The sequence below is a fragment of the Colletotrichum destructivum genome, chromosome 2 (assembly GCF_034447905.1).
Source record: "Colletotrichum destructivum chromosome 2, complete sequence".
In the NCBI taxonomy this organism is placed as follows: Eukaryota; Fungi; Ascomycota; class Sordariomycetes; order Glomerellales; family Glomerellaceae; genus Colletotrichum; species Colletotrichum destructivum.
The window spans coordinates 4,524,430-4,544,940 of NC_085897.1; the positions used below are offsets into that span (position 1 = coordinate 4,524,430).

A 20,511-nucleotide genomic window follows, 5' to 3' on the forward strand; every position below is an offset into this window, starting at 1 on the left:
CTTGACTAGGGGATCAGCAGCAGATAGATGTCGGCTCGGCAGTGGACACATGGTGCCGCAATATCACGCCCCGGGGGTCCATAGTAGTTCTCAAATAGCGGGGAGTTGACGCCATGTTCCTGAGCCTTCTACTTTGACGCAAAGTCTTGTGGACCGACCCTCCTCGGCAGGCCGGTTTGTCGAGACTAGAGAGCGGTATGCTTTGAGGTGTAGCACTGGGCACTGGGAAACGCCTTCTCAGAGGGCAAGGGCAAAAATGATATCAGCGTGGTCCAGACCGCCGTCGCCGCCACAAGTTTCCGACCTTGAGTCGGCGAATTGACTACGGGGCGAGGACGGAACCTACCGCTCAGCGTTTTCACGTTTGTCTGAATCCAGCGGCAGTGCGCGAGCTGGTTGATCACGATTGATGGGCAGCCGAGCAATTCAGAGATGAGACCCTACTCTTTACTTGGCTTCAGATCGCCGGGCTCAACTAGTTGACTACTAGCTAGAGCCACCTAGAAGAACCTTAGCCGACGGACTGGCTAGGCCACCAGTAGGGCCGCCAGTCTAATCGAGAATGGATGACGAGCGGGCAATCACTGAAAGCTCAGGTTCCTGATGCCGACCGAAAGAAGGGGGGGGAAAGCCATGGTTGCCTATGCGCAATTCATCCCTTTTGGCGTATGAGGATGATCGACGCTACCCTGAGACTCCGTCATTCCTACATTGAGCAACTTGAAAAGGCCAACGGAAAGGGGTGGAGCGATGATTCCAGATTCGCCCACCCAATTAACCGCCAGCCACGGCACAAGAACCTTTGGTTACGGAGAAGGTACTCCGAAGGCGACACTGGCGAGGAATGGGGGAGGGAGGTCATGTAATTTACCCATCCCACGAAACTAGAGGGTTTGTTGTTGGCAATGATTTCCAGCGTGGCTAATACCAGATGTCAGAAAGAGTCTCCCGGACGAAGGCTCTTGTACTTTTCTCTCGCAGGAGATAACTGCAGTCGCATAATCGTCTTGACCGAACCATCGGGCTGTTTGCACAAATCGTTGTCACCGTCGCCGTCGTCAGTTGTTTTGTCCTTGGCGACCAAAGTGAAAGTCTTTTGCGGCAAAAAAAAAAAAAAAAAAAAAACACCGCCGTATTGTTTGCTACATAGCACCCGGACGCGGTATCACTTCTGGCTTCTGTCCGGGTGGGGGTTTCCCGGGTCCCTTTTGGTGGAACACATACATGCCAGACGTCTGTCCCCAGTCTGCCCAGTTGGGGTTTCAAAGTGGTGTTCGTCTCATTTCTTCTGAATTGCTTTCACGTACGAGTTCCCTTGGGCAACGCAACCAGACCGAATTCTCGTCATCAAGTCCGACTTGCCCCGTCCATCCAACACGGCCCCGACGACCTGAAGCTGAGCGCGCGCGCGCGCGCGCACGCACGCACGGACGGTTGGCCTGGGCCTGGAAGTCGTGCCGCCCACCTGTGGCCCAAGAATCACACGGCCGGACAACATTGGCCTCCAGGGCTTCCGAAATCCCTGTTTCCGATACACACGTGTTCATCGATCGGACAGGGGCCCAGGAGCCCGCGATCCCTTCAATATCTCCAGGGCAGTCCGCATCGTGCCCATCGTCGTCCCTCCCGCAAACTGGCGGGCGCGCCCCACGAACCGGTCCCCCCCTTTCTTGTTGGACGGATCGGACGAGCCAATGTGCCATCGCACCATTCCCACTCACAGCCTCCGATGACCGTTGCTCTGGATCGGATACGCCGCACTCACTCTGGATCGGTGAACTTTTACAGAACATTTGTACAAGGCCCTTGCTATACCAACACGATAACCTCTCTTTACCCCCCCCCCCCCCCCCAGGAAACAGCCTTGCGTCTCCGGACGAACTACTCGGTGACTCTGGACGTTCCGACTCTGGACCGGCCGTTAATACTACCCACACCAACTCGATTTGGTATCCATCGCAGTTGTACGCTGATTCGAGGTGGTTCCTCTCGTCTGCCCCCGTCGGTTTTCTGTCTCTCGTTGCAGCTAACCATCACCGCCTAAAGACCGCTTTCGGTGATGGCGCATTCATCTGCACTTGACTTCAGGCTCTGCCCCCCCTTCCCCCTTTTGTAGTGCTACCCTGTCACTGGGGCTTGCTTTACAACAATAGGGTGAAGGCGATTGAACTTGATGGATGCCACCCCTGATGCACGGCCTCGCATCGTGGGTTCGTGGGCCCATTCACATCACATCTACTGCAAACAGGACGCGATCCCTCTTCCTCGGCTCCGTTGCCTCTCCGATCGAGCCCCTGAACCGACGCAAGTGCATCTGGAGGGTCACGGTAGCAGTGTCGATTTTCACTTGAATGTCCAATCGGCCACTGGGCGATTCGCACATGGCTCTTGGAATTCAACGTCCCCCCCTGAAAAGTGTCCATTGGTGGTTTCCTTTCGACAACCTCTATCGATACGCTGTCGACTTGAAGAAGCAAGGCGTGCCGTGCCGTCCCATCACTCTTTGCGACTGGCAGTCCTTCCCAACTCTTATCCGCTGGGCGAGTGGTCACATACATCTCCTCTGAAGCAGAATACCGCTCGATCGAGAACGATGCTACGGGGGGGGGGGCATCAGTTGGGCTAGCCTTAGGACGCAAATACTTCATCTTCTCTCCAGCAATATGGATGTGACATGAGGGACGGAGCTGCTGTCTGGGTGAGCTGTGAAAAAGGGCTCCCATCGTCTGCTGTGTCCCCTCTCCTTTTCACTGTTCCTAATCAGTTGACAAATGACAAAGCAGAAATGATTTCTCATCTTCCACTCGTGCATAATCTCGCTCCTACGAAGCCGAAAATGGAACTCCTCGCCAGGGGTACGATGGTGAGCGACTGTGCTAAATCCTTCCCGCCTCTCTGAGTCGGATGGACGCTCTCGAGACCTTGGGAGATGCGCAACCGTGAAAAAGGAGCGAGGCCGCTGCTCGTCCGTCTCGTCCACCGCGATGACAAACATCTCATTTCGAGGTTCTTCGAAACCCACCACGAGGACTGATAAATCCTGCAGCACCTCACTCTGGCTTGGGGCATCTCAGTTTTCCAAGCCCACGTGTCGTGATGCAATCAACCCGACGCAACGGGACAACGATCCTGACAGGAGTGAGGGGTGAACTTGGCATGTTGACAAAGCTGGCTGGCTGCCTATTCAGAAGTGTCGCGATTCAACGGGGGCGGCGGCTTTGACGCTTCATTATTCCGAAAGTGGAGGATGACTTGGTGAGACTCTCGGGATTACGGGCAGATCGCCGTCGGAGCCCATGTGAATCGCGCAATTATTCTGCTCGTCCGGCCGATATAAAGGTGGCACAAATGGGTTTTTTTCCCACCTCTCACTTAGCACGACTGAAGCGTCATAGAGAAAACACAGTCATCACCAGCCTCTCGGGACGAAGCAGAAAAGCAAACGAACAAGCATCACGCCATGACGCTGCAGTATGACCCGGAGTACCAGGCCGTCGTCGCCGCCAACGACCGCGGCCCCGCGCCCGCGCCGTTCAGGGACGCGTTCGACATCCGCAACTTCACCAACCCCATGCTGCACGCCGTTCTCCGCGCTCAGCCGACGCCCGAGGACGTCCTTGAGACCAGGGTCTCCTTCGCGTCCCACGACGGCGAGGAGGTCGGGCTCTACCGTTTCGCGACCAAGGACATGGTGGAGGCGTCCAAGCCTCAGGCCGCTGTGGTCTACGTCCACGGCGGTGGCTTTGTTGCGGGCGACGTCGACATCTTTGCGCCGCAGATCAAGCGATTCGTCGAGGCGTCGGGGCTGCCCTTCTTCGCGGTGGACTACCGCCTCGCGCCCGAGTTCCCCGGCGGCGTCGGCGCCGAGGACGTATATCACGGGCTCAAGTACCTCTCGGAGCACGCGGCGGCCTTCAACGTGGACAAGGCCAAGATCGTCATGATGGGGGACTCTGCGGGCGGCGGCATCGCGGCGGGCGCGACGCTGATAGCGCGGGACAGGGGGCTGGCCCCTCCGCTGAGGCGGCAGGTGCTGGTGTATCCCATGCTCGACGACCGGACGGCACTGGCCGAGGACAGCGCCGTGTTCCCGCTGCTGACGTGGAAGACGCGCGACAGCCTGCTCGCGTGGCGGGCCGTGCTGGGGGACAAGGCCGGGGACCCGGCGGCGGAGGGAGTCTCGCTGTACGCAGCGCCCGGGCGGGCCCGGGTCGAGGACCTGAGGGGCCTGCCGAGGACGTACGTGGACGTCGGCAGCCTGGATCTGTTCCGGGACGAGTGCGTCGAGTTCGTCGGAAAGCTGGCGAGGGCGGACGTCGAGGTCGAGTTCCACCTGTGGCCGGGGCTGCCGCACGGGTTCGAGAGCGCACCAGGGATCGGGTGGGTCCGGAAGGCGCTGGAGGCGAGGAACTCGGCGTTGAGGAGGGAGTGAGGAAAGGGAGATGGCTGATGATATCGCGTTTGTTCGATGGGGTGACGAGGGGGTGGGTGGGGTGTGTGGACTGCGAAACATGTCGATTTGCGGTCTTGCGTGTCTTCAGTTATGCTAGGCAGAGCAAGGAAGCAATCGCTAGTTGTGAAGCATCATTGACATCGACCTGCGTCGGCCTTTCCCTTCAGAGCTCGAGCGAAAGGACTGGCCCATGTCGTGACGTTGGCCATGGTGATTAGGCTTATCTGGCTGAAACTGTATCGGAACCGACTCGTGCAAGAGCAGTTTGTGTTGTGGTTGAACGGTGAGGGTAACAGAGGATTCATCTCGGTCATATAACAGCTGGGCCCAGAGATGTGTTAGGAGGTCTAACGGACTTACTTGGTTGATGTCCTAGCTGCAATATTTATATTGTGTCCAGTAGTGAGGCTCAGCCAAGTTGGATTCGGTGGTGAACATTAGCACAAAAGTTCGAACATGCAAAATAGAAAGACACGAAGAAGAAGGTGAATGCCGAACAACAACGACAACAACAACACGAATTGTAGCACTATGTCTTATTCCTAGCCTGCTAATCAAGTAAAGTAACCGAGTTGTTGACAAAACTCAAACAACATCCACCCGACTAGTCTTGTTCAAAGTGAGATTTGCAAATACATATTACCTATTTCTGTGCTATACACAACAGCCTTTTTGCACTTACATACTTACCTATCTTAGGGATGTGTTAGGCGAGGGCATCTTGAAGACTCCCTTGGGTACGGTAGCCAATCACAAATGTGCGGTCATTCCGTGCCCTTACAATGCAACAAACCCCAACAGGGAAATAAAAATACTCACCTAACTACCTCACCTACTTCCCACATTCCTTTCATGGAACTTACGACCATTGCGACTCATGGTGCAGCCACTGGCGAGACTGCCGTCGATACTGCGATGACGCCGCTCTTAAAGGTTGGCCAAGTCCTTTAAGGACGTAGATCGATCTACACCATTGTCAAGGAGCTTCACAGGGCTGTGGACGAAGCTGCTGTTTAGCTAACCAGGTACGCAGTTGTCCGATCCCTCCCTCCCTCGCCCCTTCACGCGCAGTCCTATTACTCGGTACATCCACAAGAAACCATGGTTGATTCGGTTCTGCAAGGACTCTTAGGGATAAAAACAAAAAACAGTGCATCGTCAAGAGCATCCGTGGCCACTGGCGTCTCCAGAACGAAGCCAACATTTTCAGACGCTATCAACCCAAGACGCCGTTTCTTCGCCCCATGATTGACGAGGTTCACAAGCCAGCCGATCCGCCCTCCATCGTTCTGCGACATCTAGACAGTGAGCTGCTCACGGAATCGAGGAGGAGGCGACTATCGCGCCCCGAAATCAAGCACGTGGCCATGTGCCTCCTCAAGGCTCTTCTTGTCCTCCACAAGGATGGCATGGTGCACACAGGTACGCCGCAACGTTTCTCGTCTTTGGCTGTGCAATCTGTTCTCATCTCACCGTCATTGTTTCTAGATGTGAAATTGGACAACGTGTTTGTCAAGTACGGCCAGAGCGACGACGAGCGCTTCTCGGAAATCCAACTGGGTGACTGTGGGGGGCGTTGTCTCGCAAGACTCGCGTTTCGCCAAGGAGGGCCACCTGATTAGAGCTGCTTTCACGCGGAGCCCGGAAGCCATGCTCCAGCTCCCCTGGGGCACATCGACAGATGTCTGGTCATTTGGAAATGCAGTAAGCGTCTTCGAATACCGCCGCCGCCCGTCTTTGTGTCCTCCAATTCACCTCGTGGTCTAGATTCTCAGCCTCGTCCATGGAGGGGGCTACCACCACTTCGATCCTGGCTGGGAAGGAATCAAACCAGATGACCAAGATTATGAGCTGACTGTTCTGAAGCGGATGTATCACTCTGTCGGCCCGTTTCCACCGTCGATTGCCGACATGATTGATGCCGACATCTTTGAGGTTGTTCATTTTCTCAATCGGCAAGGACCTCCACGGAGACTACTTCAACGGTGGGCAACAGAGCAACTTCCTCTGGCTGACAACCAGTTCATAAGGCGAATATTGAAGCTAGATCCTCGGGACAGGCCGACGGTGGAGCAAATTTTGCAGGATGAATGGTTCGCAGAGGAATCCGACGATACTCGGGAACCTAGCAGCTGTGTGAATATCGAATGAAAGATGTAGAAAGCCGAAGCAGCAGATCGACTGTATCAAACAAGTAAGTGAGACTCCCAGAAAGCTAGTCCTGTAAATTTGAATGCTGTGGGCCACATGGTCCAGACCGTTCATATTGGGCTTGACCGAAAACGAAGTCGTTATGTTTCTTGGTTCCACCTTGCGTTACCCATTCTTAATGGCGGGTTAAAGACACCCGAGGGCGGTAGTTTCCGTCGACAATCTTGTTCTGAGTTGAGGCTCTCTCATTGAGGCGAGAGCGGAAGAACGGGAGACATATGGACTCTTTCACAACCCAACGGGTTACCAAACACCGAGGTCGAGACTAAGCAGACGACAACTTGCCTCCCCCGAGTCCCCCGCCTTTTCCTCCCCGCCTTTCGTCTCCGCCTTGATCCCCCCCGCCTTTGCTGTGGATCACGAAGACTTTTCCCAGAATGGATCGCGAGAAGAGCCAGTCTTTGGTCGAGAGTGGCGGTCTACCAACTCAGAGCAGTGAGTTCTCGCGAGCTTTCACGTCACTTGACTCGACGCAACTCCCCCCCCCCCCAGCCCCTCGCACCAAATATCAACCGAACAAGCCGCGGGCTCCAGCGGGCTCGTCCCAAGTCTGAGCCAATTCCAGCATGGATCGGCAACCCGCCCCCGCAGACCAGTAGGCGGACCATTGACATTCGTCCGCCGTCGCCTACGAAGTAGGAAGGTGCCTGGTCTGCCGGTGCTACAATGCGACGGGCCAAGCCGCTAGGAGGCACGTGGGTGGCCCCAAAGAGGCTCGGGGACAAGGGCCTAAGAGGAATAAACTCATGGAGTCATGGATCCCCTGGGGGCCCTGGGGGGGCACTCCCACCTCGGTACACAGGCATCTCAAACACTGGACGATGGGTAGATCCGAGAAGAAGAAGAAGAAGGGAAGGGGAACCCATGCCGCATACACATGAGATGCGGCGTCGCAGGGACAGCGGTACTGTTCAGCGCCCTTGCAATTCCGAACCTGATTTTTGTGGTCTCATGTAGAGTTGAGCTGGCAACCTCCGCCCCTTCCCCTCCCCCCCTCCCCCCCCTCCGGGCACCATTGATCAAGGTCACACTGGCAATATATTGACTAACCATTTGAGTTGTCGTGCAGGTGTGCCGACTGGCGGAACAATCTGTTTGGCTATCTTGGCACGTCGTGAATAACACCAACTTGGCGTTTCGGCCGAGCGGAGTGGAACCTTCGTCTGAACTGTTCTGACAAGCTCATTACCGGCCAGCCGCAACTTGTCCGAAGTCTGCAGTCTGGACGCTTTTCCCCTTTTTTTTATAAAGGAACAGGGCGGCCCTCGGCCTCTGGTGTCGTGGGATGGAATATCTCGATAGACCAGCCTCTTGTGCCTTGTCTCTGCCTCAGCCTCCCCTTTTTTGCGTCTACCGCCTCGGTCCTTTCGGAGATCTTTTTAGCAACTACCTAATAACTACACGATGAAGTTCTCCTCTCTTTTCGCCTCCCTGGCGCTGGGCGCCCTCCAGGTCGCCGCCGCACCCGCCGAGCTCGCCGCCCGCGCCCCGACGCTCTACCTGTGCGGCGACAGCACCATGGCCCGGAGCAGCGACCCCCTGATGGACGGCTGGGGCCAGTACGTGGCCAAGTACCTCAACATCGCCGTCGTGAACCGGGCCATCGGCGGCCGGTCGTCGCGGTCCTTCTGGAACGAGGGCCGCTTCCAGAACGTCGCCAACGAGGTCAAGGCCGGCGACATCGTCGTCATCGAGTTCGGCCACAACGACGTCGGCTCGCCCCGCTCCAACGACAACGGACGCTCCGTCTGCCCCGGCGAGGGCACCGAGACCTGCGTGTCGGACAAGACGGGCGAGACCGTCTACACCTACATCTTCTACGTCATCCAGGCCGCCAAGCTCATGACGGCCAAGGGCGCCACCGTCATCCTCAGCTCCCAGACCCCCAAGAACCAGTGGGCCACCGGCACCTGGGTCGGCACCCCGTCCCGCTTCGTGCCCATGCAGAAGAAGGCCGCCGCCACCCTCAACGACCCTGCCGTCACCTTCGTCGACCACCACCAGGCCGTCAGCAACATGTACCTCAAGCTTGGCGCCTCTGCCGTCGGCGCCCTGTACGTCAAGGACAACACCCACACCAGCGCCGCCGGCGCCGACCTCAGCTCCCAGGCCTTCGTCCAGGCCATCTCCCAGAAGATGAACGGCACGACCAGCCTCGCCGCCCACGTCAAGACACCCGTCAAGATCGTCTACTAGTTGGCGGCGGAGCAGAGCGTTGCGCTCGAGAAGGAAAGACGCCACGAAGCTGAGTCTCGTTGGTAGGCACGGTTTCGAATTCATTGTATATCTTGGAAATTAGCCACAGTGCTTTGTACATACGCAAAATGCAAATACCCATCTAAACTTCCCGTTTTTGAAGGATTCAACGTTACGTGATTGTTGTTTCCGAGATTGCGATGTTTTACAAGAACCGAGTCACTGCAAATTGTTGCGTACCTCGTTTCAGAAGAAAAAAGGTCGCCTGTGCGGATTTGGTTGTTAATATCCTTCTTTGTGAGTACGACTTGAGCTATACAACGAAACGCCAACCTCGACATAATAAATTGCAATGATTCCTTGAAGACTTGCTACCGTTCCAATAAAACATAGACTCTCTTGCCCATACAGATCGTTCAAAAGGTGCGCAGAAACTCCAAAAGAACCCGCCGTGATTCGTCTGATCTGCCCAGATGCACTCACAGGATCAGAGCCAGAGAGAATGAATTATAGTGTAGATGACAAGCTCAAAGACTTGGGACGAAGACGAACAAAACGAAATAAAAATCCATCTGTCGGTTGCGGGTCGGTGAGCCCGCCCAAAAGCATCGGGCTGGAACGACGAACAGTTCCGACAGCCGCTGTCATCTCCCTCAACACTGATGGCGTTCGTTGTGTTTTGCTCCCCGAAACGGAGCGAACTTGACAAAGACGAGCAAGCGGTATATGACCCACGTTGCGAGGATCCAGGTTCCCATGAACATTAACTCCCAGGCCAGCAGGTGGCTAATGGGAATCGGCCGGTCCAGGTAGAGGAGCAAGAGGAGCGCCACGTCGGAGCCGGCCACCGTCGCGAAGCCGATGGCGGCGCTGATGCCGATCAGGATCGTGTTGGAGACCGCGACTCGAGCCCCGGTGGTTCTTGTATCGTTTTTAATCATGTCGAAGGAGCGACTATTGATGGGGTGCTGGCATACGTCGCTGCTGCTGTAGGGACAGGCCTCGGTAGGCATCTTGATTCTGGTCGTGCAGCTCGTCATTGTGGATGATGGGTTGAGTGAGACGTGGCTTCTCTTCGATGGGATGAAATGCTCTGGGCCGGTGTTTGTTGCAACTCGTCTGAGACATATCTGCTCTCATCCTCAGTGGCTAGTTGAATAGAAGTGAGTCAGTGACACAAGAGCACAACTTACGACATAAGCAGGACGCGCGGTGTTTTTTGTTTTTTTTTGTCTTTTTGAACACACGCTTTTTGCTTTCTAATGTTCAACTTTCCGCAAACTATTCGAAATGACGATCGAGAATTCCTCTGGCAGATTGGGAAGCAAGTTTACAGCGTTCGATATGCTCTCTCGCTCGCCCAACGGCGATACCTGGCTGGTACCACCGAGAGTGTTTGGTCATCCAGCCGCAGAAAGACAGAGGTCCATGGGCACATAGACTCTCGAGATCCAGCGGTTCAATGACACGTGCCCACGAACTTTTCATCCTTCCTACGTGCACCTTTATGAATGGGGTGAACCCAAAGGGTACCTACCATGTGGCATCCGCCGCGGCTGTGTTCTGCATTATGAGTTTTTAAAGAGGTACGAATCGATGTTTGTAAGAAGGGGAGAGCAATGTTTCAGTACCGCTAGGTTCATGTTCAAAATCGAGGTTGAGCTGTTGAAAGCGGAATCTGTATCGGAGCCATTTACAAGCCCCCGAAACAATACCGATAATTCCATTGGCATTTCAACACCCCTAAACTCAGCTCACAATGAGGTTGCGGCCATCCACAGCCGAGACCTCCATAATTACATTCGCAAGCGCCGGTGGTCTACGAAAGGAGCGTGGAAACTACGCCATCCTCCTGACACCTCCCACCTCCATATCAACCACTGACTTCTTCGCCCAAGAGAGTTTGATGAATGCCAGACCGGAAATTACGAAGTGGAGGTGTTGGAATAGACCAGCTGCCCGTACGGCTCCCACGGACTAGATTAGCGCGGTACCGCGGGCTCCCGGGCATACGGGGGTAAAAAGGTGGGACCAGCAACATTCGCATGAACCGGATCCCTACCGGATCCCTACCGGATCGGCCATCCCAGCGACGTCTAAGCCCCGCCCGACTGCTCGCCGCCCCCTTCTATAAGGGCAGTTTTCGCTTTTCGGTCCGGTGGATATCAGAAGCAGTAGACTAAACTGCTGTCTCATTTCGCCGAGAGGCATATTCGTATACGCTTATAACCCGTGACAGCGACAGGAGGTATAGGTAGTGAAAAGAAAAAGGGCCATGATTAGACAAGGGAAACGTCTCTGTCCACGACTGTGTCCCTTGGGGATATCTGAGGTGTAGGAGTCTTAAGCATTTAGTCAAGAAATAAAGTGATAAAGTCGGCTCCACACCATTTGGGACGGCAAGGGATTCCCGAACATCTCAACGCGTTGTCTGCCATAAATATACATCAATTCGAAAACCAAAAACACCACCCGCACTCCGTAGAAGGTACTGTATCATCACCTAGTACTGAGTTTTGACTTCAACAATGTCTGTGTCCAAGAGGTTAGCAGCATGTCGAGTGAGGCTGATTAGCATTCGAGTTGACCCTGGCCTCGGAATCTTAACCCGGAGGGCATGGCTTGTTGTGGCTGACACCTTGATTACAAGCCTGTCTTCGATATCCACGATGTAAAGTTTCTGGTGATACCTGGTTGTTTTGGCCTTGTGGCATCTATCATGCTTATAATCCTTTGTTTTCGTTCGCCATCACGTCAACCCTGATATCAGCGAAGTTGAAGTTGATCGTGGTTAGAGTTTAACCGGCTTCTTCTCAACTCGGGGTTACATCGGATTCGCTCCTTTCAGCCCGAGAATCACGTCCATCGACCACTGGTTTTCTAAGCGCCACGCTCTGGCAACAGAAGGTCTTGGCTGGGCTGTACTCCCTCTCATTATACTCCACTTGGCCAGGAAGGTAGTTTTACCGGGGTCAGTTGGGATTGCCAGTTCCATGTGCGCGTTGCGTCCGGGTGACGTGCTCGCTTGTATGCAGAAGTTTCTGCCACCGAACAAGAAAGCCGGCGCCGCATCGATCTGACAGCACACTGAGAGAGGTTCGGTGTGGTCCTACCACCTTGGCTGTCATGCTGGTTCAATTCGCCCTCTTCATATTTTCCAAATGCGTTTCCTCCCACATAACACACGAGGGTAATTACCGGCCTGGAACGGGCGCTGCTTTCAAGCGCCCTCCTTGAAGTCGGCGCTAACCCGGGCTGGGGTTTTTCGGAATGCTTTACGGATCGTTTCGTACGCTTTAAGGTTATGTGCATTGCCTCGCTGGTGTGATGTCTGTCTTCGCCCTCTGGCTAATGACACACGCGGGAGAAGCTGCCACGACAGCCTTTGCTTTTCTGTATGGCTTTTATCTAGACACCACCATAATCTTGACACCCGTGTGCGTGGGTGATGTATAACGGAGGATTATGGGGAAAGGAGCGGCACGGCGCTCTTTGTACCCAGCTTTGCCGCACTTTTCAGTGTGCCATTCGTCGGTGCCATTCTACAACGGGCCGTACGTCTAAGCGCTCTGCAAATTGCGTTGGCCGGAGGGGTAGCCGGTGGCTGAAGTCTCTCAAACATTATCTTTTGAAGTTTCGATAGAACTGCAGGTGGTCTAGAGAGTAGTATCCAGAGTGTTTGCGGAGTGGCGTTTGAAACCAATATTCTCACGATGGTTAGATCGAGCAATTGTGTTTCCTCTGTTCCTGTAAATACATATACCATCGGAAATCGCAGTCAGGCCTGAAGATGAAGGATGGCCCACAATCTCTTCAACCTCAAGTGCTCATGTGAATGTGAATGGATTCAATGGAATAAAACTCGACAACCTTTGGTCCAGACAGAGAAATACTTGGTACGCCGGGTCGGCAACCCATTAGCAGATCGGAAGTTAAGACTCCAACATGCAGCTAACAGAGTTCATGTCTCGAGGCCTCTATGGTTACATGCTTGCCGACCATGAAAAACGGTCTCGTAGGATACGAGGCTCGGTACTGCTCTGGCTAGAAAATCGGAAGGATATTTAAGACACTCCCAAGCCCCCAATGCTCCTCTTCATCTTGTCATTTATCCCATAATTTTCTTCAGCTTTGACGCATCCAAGCCCTTCCGAACTTCCACCCTCAGTTGCCAAACCACAGCAATCATGCGCTTTACGGCTCTCACATCACTTCTTGTCGTAGCCCTCATGGCGGCTACGGGCAATGCAGGCAAGCCCGCTCAGGTCCCCCATGGGTGCTGGGACAAGTGTACCAAGGAGTGCCTGGCTTGGATTATTCCCTTCGTTTTCACTTTCCCCAAGTTCATCGATTGCCGTAAGTATCAAGCGCCCTTCTTTCTCTTACCCCCCAGACACACTGGGTTCTCAGAAGCCCGCCAATACTGATGATACACTCTTCTAGGGAAGGAATGCGTCATCAAGATGTATCACGCCGAGTGTCGCGAGATGCTGAAGAACCTGAACCTCGGCGGTGATAAGAAGCCAGAGAAGAAGATCGCCGCCTTCTAATACGTCGTCCGGGGCTTTCGATATGTCGCCAAAACAATGGGAACGAAGTGAACGACAAGGCTTGTTGGTTGGCTGGGTGGCTTTGGGATGGAAAAGTCATGGCTGGGTGGGTGTTCAAGGGGATAGACGGATGAACTCGTTCCTAGCTATGTACGGCAGTCGTGAGCAGGGTCTATTCCTCGCTTGTGGGGACGGGACATTTTGAGAAGTTTTGAACGTTTTTGTCATCTAGAACATTGAAGCTTCCGAACAACCTTGACAATCTACTTTCGGGCACTCACTCAGTTACATGGCATAATTGAGAACTGTTAAGAATAATACTTGAGTATGCATAGAAATAGAGATGCTGACTGTCAACTATGCCATGAAGGAAAAGACCTTCCTCCCGCCTATGAAATGGGTGACACTTCATAACCTCAAAGCACCTCGAATTTCCATCCCGTTAACATAAAACTCCGCAGATTGGTCTTCAGATAAACGACAAACTCCGATCGTGGAGGACTTGGAATGTTCGTACTGCAGCCAAAAGTGAGGCGCGACGTCTAAATATGTTCAAGAAGCTGAGAAGTATGTACAATACCCAATCCTTTCGTTCAACCTTTCATGCCGGTGCCCGGAACAATACGACTTGTTCCAACTGACACTGACTTATGAATCATGACAAGATCTCAAAATTGCCAACGTATGTCTTTTCAGCAGTTTCCAGAAGCAGTAAACTGAGCTTTCTCTTTGGTCCCAATGTTGTTCACGGTGACCTGCTTGCCATTGGAACATGTAACCCGGACGGTCACGGTGTCCACGTTGAAACCATCACCACTGCTCCTCTGCCAGTAGTTGTAGTCCTGACGGACAGTGGGCTGCCAGCTCTTGCCTCCGTCGGTACTGACCTCGAACTTGGTGACTGGGTAGTTGTGGTTCATGACTTGCATGGAGAACCTAGGAATTTTGTGTCAACGAGATCATGTAGACCATTTTGCCCAAACAGAGTGCCATGAATAGCCGCACTTACCACCATTTTGAGGTTCCCTCCTTGTTGCGGACGACCAGGGGAGAGGTGATGCCGCACGGAACTTGTTCCCACTGGACGTTGATCAGACCCTTGTCCGGGTTGTCAAGTGCGGCGAACACGTTGGGGAACAGATCGAGCTGGCCGGCTCCACACCCCTCGGGGCACTTGTCGACAACCTGGACGCATTGATTAGTGGTTTCTCAAAGCCTAACATGTGTGGGCGTGCTCACCATAACCTTGATGGTGTTTCCCTTAGGTCCCTTGACGTTGAGGCATGTGCCACAGTTACCGTTGTAGTTGGTGTACGATAGAGCAGTGCCCAGTACACCAGATGGCAAAGTGTAACCTGTCAAGGCGCAGTTGCCTCCGTTCAGGTTGCCTCCGTACCAAGAGGCGATGGCACTGGTGGCAGCACTTGTGCCCTGGGCCATAACGGCAAGGGCCGTCCCGATGGAGAGAAGTCCATGCATTTTGAAGAAAGGGTCTTGTGAGATGAACGGCGAGAGAATGGATAGGTATCAAGTGTGGTCGATCCATAGGGCGACAAATCAACTATTTATGTCGAGGGTGGACAGCCATATAGTGGACATCAAAGTCACATAGGTTCCCGAATCAAGAAGGTCACAGAGAATGAGCTGACAGATGGCGTAGATTCAGGCAAAGGGCGGCAAAAAGAAAACATACTCAAATCTAATCTCTCAGCTCTACTCACCAAGCTCCTTGGGATCCATTTCACCGAGCCTAGCGTCTTTTACCATCTCAATCAGAAACCCGCCACTCAGCATGGGCAAGCCCCTTGCCCACTCCCTCGAAGCCAGCTGTAAGAGCCCATGTGGGATTTGTGCCCCGTCATTCGTCAAGTCCACAGGCGGCGGAGCGCGCGGAGGCACGGCAAGGAAACTTGGGCCAGAGAGGTTGTCTGTGGGCTGTTTTCTGGGCAAGACTAACCCGCGGCCCGTTGTCATCGGCTTCGGCTTCCTGCTTCGATGCCACCCTAATTTACCAGTGACATCCTGTTAAGGTTGTCATGCCCGCGTCAAACGGTTGATTGCAGCAATGGAGTTTGTCCCCTTGGTGGAAACATCTGCTGATTGGTACCATTAAGGTTTCACGGTTTCACTAAATCGTCCAATCTAACCTGAATTGACGTGAACTGGCCGTGAGTCTAGACCGGTGTGGATATTGGACACGAGTCGTGGTGCTGAAGACGATGCCGCATTTAGGCCGCACAGCCTTTTGGCGAGCAGAATTCCACTTCTATTACCACGTGGTCGGCTTGAGTTACAGGAATACGATGTGGCACGAGATCCCCCGTAAGGCTGGAAGAAATCCCATGTCTTCCGACACCTCGCCTTTCTCCCCATTCCCATGCCGTTCTTCCGTAATTCATCTGCACCTCGCTGAGTCGCTGACTGACCTGTCAAGTCTCTCATCGGCTTGGCCGGAGGTCCGGAGCTCATGTCGACTGGAAGGAAGCCCGCGGCCACACTCCTTTGCGAATCCTTGATAAGAGCTCAACATTAGCACTGCTCCTTGTCTTGAGATGCTGGTAGCATGTTGGAAGTAAGTCACTAAGGCGAGTAGGAAAAAAAAACCGCGCTGCAAAGATCTGACAGATGCGACTAATCATTGTGTTGTTTGACATTACTGCATGTTTGCTTTCATGATCTTGAACTGGACGAGTGACACGCTGTCTTTATTCTTTGAGATGGAGGTGCAGCGGGAAAACGAAATCTTCATAGCACTGGGCCCCCGGAAATTTCCAACACGTAGGAATGCGCTATCGATTACGTAGGGTACAGGAAAACCATGGAGGCAGACCCCCTTACGTCTCTGGAACCACCTATCTCCTGAACATCACAATTACCGGCACGATGCCTCAACACTCATTGACTATTGACACGGGAACGTTTCGATAATCATTTGACTGCTGAATTGTTCGAGGACGCTTTAGCTAAAAAACCCAAGGTCTGTGTGACAAGAGAAACAATCGAACGTAGGCCAACCAGACGTGCGCATAGGAATGAAGACCCACGGAAAATGTGTTTCAATGAAATCTGGAAGCAACGTACCTATCTATATCATTAAAAAAGATATCCTGATTTGATACATGCAATCTAGCACGAGTCCCCAAATACCCCGTCCTCTCGACTCCCGCGAACCGTAGTCTAACAATATCCCCACGAGGTACCCAGCAACGGCGGCCCAACCAAGCCATTGCACCAAGATCCAAAACTGCCTGCTATGACTGATCATCACTGGGTGACGGTCCAAGTGTTGGAAATTCACGAACGTTCTAAGTCTTAGCTGTAAGCATCCGTACGATCCTCTCACTGAAATTGGCCACAAGCAGAAGGTGTCCATTGTGGCGCATTGCTTCCATCTGATCCTCTTCAGACTTATCCGTAAATCGGGTTGGTTCGTTCCCTATAACGTTGATAATATCAATCATCGTATGGCGGGCTATTGGCGGCTTCGAGATATTCACCAGTCGCGGTGCTGATTATCCAAACGAGGGATCTCAAACTCTGAGCTGCATACACCTCCGGAATCCACCATGTCCACTCCAAGAGAAGGGCATGAGTGAGGATATCAAGGGCTTCTAAGGCCGGATAATGATTGACCATACCTGGGATCCATCGATCGCGCAAGTGCATGAGCCCATCCGCGTTAGGCTCGACTCTGACGTAGCGAATAAAGGCCTTTTCAGGGCTGCTCTTGAAGTCAAAAGCATCCATATGGATAATTTCTAAGTCGAAGTTGGCCCAAGTATACGACGGAGACGACTTTGTAACGGAATGAAGGGCTTTCTGCAGCCGGAGGAGTCCCGGGGCTCATAGCAAGTTTGGACGACGGACGATACACGAGTGGGTGACGCAAAAGGCTGGTGAAAGTGATATTGCTGGACGACAAAAATCCGGGACAAGGAGACGCTTCTCTGGATTTGAATAAGTAACTCGATCGGATGCTGGCGGAATAGCTGAATGGTCGCCATTGCTCGCCTTCAAATCCAGGCGAGTGGGTCTAGACACCGACGTGTTTGTGGTAGGCAAGTTGAAGTGTCACTCTACACACTCAGTCGCGCTTCGAAATCTAGTAATTTCAAGAGTGTGGAGGAGACTTTGGTATAGTTGATTTTGGGCGAAAGAAAGAAAGAGAAGACGACCTGTGGTGGTAGATGGGTATGGCCAACTTACATCTCAGTCGAAACTCGCACTTTTGCTGGCAAGCTTATGACCAGCATAGCAACCACCTGCCTAAATAGTTCAGGCTACTCAAACAACAAGTTTAAGTCAACGAATTATCAATATCAGTGAGTGTCACAGATGCACGCTATGATAAGAATGATAGGCCGTCAAAGTTACCCGCATGTGCCGCTACTAAATTTGATGCATCACAATGGGATCGTTCAATGAGCAACAATTTGAAGGCTGCTGAAAGGACGTTACAACTTGATTAGGTTCACAGTACACTGCAGCGAACAAGTGCTGTGAGCGTTTGTTGGCTCAATGCAGCCTCCTAAAATGAAGACTTGACCCCCTATCAAAGCATTTCACCTCATGATATGGCGAGGAATAACCTCAGTGTAACTTGCCAACACCTTGAGCTCCATAAAAAAAATCCCTATAGCGAACCTTCATCAGTGGAGATTTGAGTTGCCTTCTGTGTAGACTTGACTTGTTTGGATCACTCCGACTTGGGCATTAAAAGAGCATCAGTACATGGGCTGTTACCGCGCAATCACTCATTGCTAAACGCCATGGCAACTTGTACTTAAACCAAGACTGCAATTGTCTATCAGTCAGGCTGCCTGGTTGCAGTCACTAGCGGTGATTGGTCCACAAATATGTTCAAATGTTCAAGGAGAGGTGGTTATAGATCTTTTCTGGAGTGGCCTTTCGCCATTCGATGATGAACAGGCCCGTCCGTATATGCTTGGATGTAAAGCTTCTATAAGATAAAATGTCTTTCATGGCTAGTCGTAAACACATTTATACATTAATACATACAACCTGCGTTGTGTGCGACTGCTCCAATATCAAAAACCGGCCGGCGGTTCAAGTTCGCCTTGGGTCCAAGTCATGTAGAATGCAGCGACGTATCGGTCTTGTCTCCTGTCACCAAACTTCCAGCGTCCGACAAGTCCATATCGGAGGTCTGCGATTTCGTCGTGGATGAGCCCTCCGCAACTTGCTCAAGATCAACGGGCTGGCCGAAGTTCGGAGGAACAGTCATATCGAACCGGCTCATCCGTGTAATATACATCGGCGTTTTTACTGTTGACATGTAGTTGTATCCGTTTGATTTGTCCGAATACCCTGCCCCACGACTTGATCGGAAATACGGTCTTAGGGATGGTAGGCTGGCTACCAATAGACCAATGTTGACATCGAGTTCGCTCCACAGTTCTGTTCATTTCGGCCGTCAGCAGCGACTTTGACTACGGGCTCGCCAAGTTGACGCAGGGACTTACCAACTAAGCCAAACGGCAGTGCTTCTACAGGAGCAGTTTGGATCGTGATGAATCGGACGAGGGAGAACGTCATGTTGATGATGCCTAGGCCGAAAGTACAGTAAACGCCGATTTTTAGCGATTTTCTGATTTTCAAGTCTGGGATGATCAGCCAGGGAAGGCAGAAGACTTTGGAGAAGTTAGCTGCTGTCAACAGACGCAAAACGAGCCAGGGCCTAAAATAGACAAACATACTCAAGATATCCCCAAAAAAGTGCAATGCCCAGCCAACTTGGAACACAATCGCCGGTGAAGAGGCCGAGCACATGACATTTTCTGTGCCAACAACGCTATCCGTTATGGACCTGACAGATCGCTAAGTGTCAGCAATGCGCCCAGAAACAAGGAGCTTGGTAGGGAACGAGACACCCACCAGTGTTTGCTCAACGGCAAACAAATTGTGAAGAGAAGTATGATGCTGGTGAGATATGCAAGGCCACAGTACACAATGGCCGCCCACAAGAGCATTCGTCGTCGGTGCATGAATATGGGGAATATCTGGACGTAGACGGCGAGAAGGGCTCCTTTACAGAGATAAAATGTAGTGAAAAATGGTATACTGCTGGCCCAAAATAGCTGGGAAACGCCTCTCGTCAGCTTGTACAAAATACTTGACCATGGGAACTCATCTTACTCTCATAACCAGCATGGTGTCGTCGTCGCTGCCATTGAAGCCGTCAAGATTGATTTTAACATTCTGATGCAAGGCGCCCATTACGGTGAACTGAATGTCGAACGACGCCGTCGCAACCGCTGAACACCATGCCAGGCACAGGAAGTAGTCGCTGACTTTCAACCTTCTCCCCTGAATGTTGATTCGAAGATAAAGGGAGGCAGCTATCACTGCACCGGCGGTCAAGATGGTTACCCATCCTGTGGTCTGAATGGAATCAAACTGTCAGCAAGCAGCGCCGCATCAAATGAGGGCTCGCCGGGTCGGGGTCAACATACTATGATCGTTACCGCCTTCGGGGTTGGAAAGTGAGCCATCATCCATCGTCACGATTTTGGACAGGTGTTGGAACATCGTTCACAGTGGGTGGCTGCCAATATAAGAGGCAGTGGGACGAGAAGCTGAATGCCTGAGAACGATTAGTGAGACAGGTTGACTCGCAGCGCCACATCAAAGGGATACTAGGCCCGTTTCCGTGGTCCGACTGTCTGTGAATCGTACATAATGCCGAATCCATCATCCGGATTCGGAACTGCTCTAACCTTATCCTAGATCATCGCACCAATCGCCCGACATCCCATGGCATGCGTGAAAGGGCTACAGGTACAGAACCGAGTCTGCTGAGTCTTGCGCGGCTGTAAGGAGACGGATTGGTAGTGCAACGACGCCCATCCCCCAGATGTATCTATCCTAAGATTTGCTCGCAACGAATTCCACTGCTCTTGAGAAACATTTCAGCATATATCGGCATCTTTGAGGGTATGAAAATTGGTGAGATACTGGAAGTAATGTCTTACCAGCGGCCATTATGATGTTTCCCCTACAACGCAAGCTATTCGATGTCTCAGACGCATTGGATCAAAATAACGCTTGATCAAGCGTGATGGAATGGCATCCCTTGCCTGA

The 20,511-nt window shown here is 52.7% G+C and overlaps 9 protein-coding genes across 9 annotated transcripts; 4 read left to right on the plus strand and 5 right to left on the minus strand.

Moving 5' to 3' along the window:
- Positions 1-1,862: 1,862 nt before the first annotated feature.
- On the plus strand, positions 1,863-4,433 carry CDEST_03565 (Putative alpha/beta hydrolase-3). Its single transcript, XM_062919724.1, has one exon. It carries the CDS (start codon positions 3,461-3,463, stop codon positions 4,430-4,432), a length of 972 nt encoding a protein of 323 aa, XP_062775775.1. The 5' UTR covers positions 1,863-3,460; the 3' UTR covers position 4,433.
- An 872-nt stretch (positions 4,434-5,305) lies between these two features.
- Positions 5,306-6,604, plus strand: CDEST_03566 (Putative serine/threonine-protein kinase, active; the record flags this gene model as incomplete). The annotated part of the gene is made up of 5 exons (XM_062919725.1): positions 5,306-5,386; positions 5,605-5,875; positions 5,942-6,013; positions 6,042-6,157; positions 6,221-6,604. 5 exons carry the CDS (start codon positions 5,306-5,308, stop codon positions 6,602-6,604), a joined length of 924 nt encoding a protein of 307 aa, XP_062775776.1.
- Positions 6,605-7,965: 1,361 nt separating this feature from the next.
- Positions 7,966-9,012, plus strand: CDEST_03567 (Putative SGNH hydrolase-type esterase domain, SGNH hydrolase superfamily). Its single transcript, XM_062919726.1, has one exon. It carries the CDS (start codon positions 8,069-8,071, stop codon positions 8,858-8,860), a length of 792 nt encoding a protein of 263 aa, XP_062775777.1. The 5' UTR covers positions 7,966-8,068; the 3' UTR covers positions 8,861-9,012.
- A 501-nt stretch (positions 9,013-9,513) lies between these two features.
- Positions 9,514-9,900, minus strand: CDEST_03568 (uncharacterized protein; the record flags this gene model as incomplete). Its single annotated transcript, XM_062919727.1, has 1 exon — positions 9,514-9,900. One exon carries the CDS (start codon positions 9,898-9,900, stop codon positions 9,514-9,516), a length of 387 nt encoding a protein of 128 aa, XP_062775778.1.
- Positions 9,901-13,047: 3,147 nt separating this feature from the next.
- CDEST_03569 (uncharacterized protein) lies at positions 13,048-13,410 on the plus strand (the record flags this gene model as incomplete). Its single annotated transcript, XM_062919728.1, has 2 exons — positions 13,048-13,216; positions 13,304-13,410. 2 exons carry the CDS (start codon positions 13,048-13,050, stop codon positions 13,408-13,410), a joined length of 276 nt encoding a protein of 91 aa, XP_062775779.1.
- A 486-nt stretch (positions 13,411-13,896) lies between these two features.
- Positions 13,897-15,014, minus strand: CDEST_03570 (Putative Barwin domain, expansin, cellulose-binding-like domain superfamily). Its single transcript, XM_062919729.1, has 3 exons — positions 14,650-15,014; positions 14,420-14,595; positions 13,897-14,346 (listed from the first exon to the last, which is right to left on the minus strand). The coding sequence occupies exons 1-3, from the start codon at positions 14,887-14,889 to the stop codon at positions 14,103-14,105; spliced, it is 660 nt and encodes a 219-aa protein (XP_062775780.1). The 5' UTR covers positions 14,890-15,014; the 3' UTR covers positions 13,897-14,102.
- A 1,701-nt stretch (positions 15,015-16,715) lies between these two features.
- On the minus strand, positions 16,716-17,157 carry CDEST_03571 (uncharacterized protein; the record flags this gene model as incomplete). Its single annotated transcript, XM_062919730.1, has 2 exons — positions 16,716-16,882; positions 16,908-17,157. The coding sequence occupies 2 exons, from the start codon at positions 17,155-17,157 to the stop codon at positions 16,716-16,718; spliced, it is 417 nt and encodes a 138-aa protein (XP_062775781.1).
- A 1,342-nt stretch (positions 17,158-18,499) lies between these two features.
- On the minus strand, positions 18,500-19,647 carry CDEST_03572 (uncharacterized protein; the record flags this gene model as incomplete). Its single annotated transcript, XM_062919731.1, has 5 exons — positions 18,500-18,828; positions 18,894-19,061; positions 19,128-19,237; positions 19,306-19,508; positions 19,567-19,647. The coding sequence occupies 5 exons, from the start codon at positions 19,645-19,647 to the stop codon at positions 18,500-18,502; spliced, it is 891 nt and encodes a 296-aa protein (XP_062775782.1).
- Positions 19,648-20,153: 506 nt separating this feature from the next.
- CDEST_03573 (uncharacterized protein) lies at positions 20,154-20,412 on the minus strand (the record flags this gene model as incomplete). Its single annotated transcript, XM_062919732.1, has 2 exons — positions 20,154-20,326; positions 20,403-20,412. 2 exons carry the CDS (start codon positions 20,410-20,412, stop codon positions 20,154-20,156), a joined length of 183 nt encoding a protein of 60 aa, XP_062775783.1.
- Between the last annotated feature and the right edge of the window lie 99 nt (positions 20,413-20,511).

Coding starts and splice junctions, on each gene's coding strand:
- CDEST_03565 (XM_062919724.1), top strand. CDS start 3,461: ATGACGCTGCAGTATGACCCGGAGTACCAGGCCGTCGTCGCCGCCAAC.
- CDEST_03570 (XM_062919729.1), bottom strand. CDS start 14,889: ATGCATGGACTTCTCTCCATCGGGACGGCCCTTGCCGTTATGGCCCAG. Junction 14,596..14,649: donor GAAACACCATCAAGGTTATG/GTGAGCACGCCC, acceptor CAATGCGTCCAG/GTTGTCGACAAGTGCCCCGA. Junction 14,347..14,419: donor GAGGGAACCTCAAAATGGTG/GTAAGTGCGGCT, acceptor CAAAATTCCTAG/GTTCTCCATGCAAGTCATGA.
- CDEST_03567 (XM_062919726.1), top strand. CDS start 8,069: ATGAAGTTCTCCTCTCTTTTCGCCTCCCTGGCGCTGGGCGCCCTCCAG.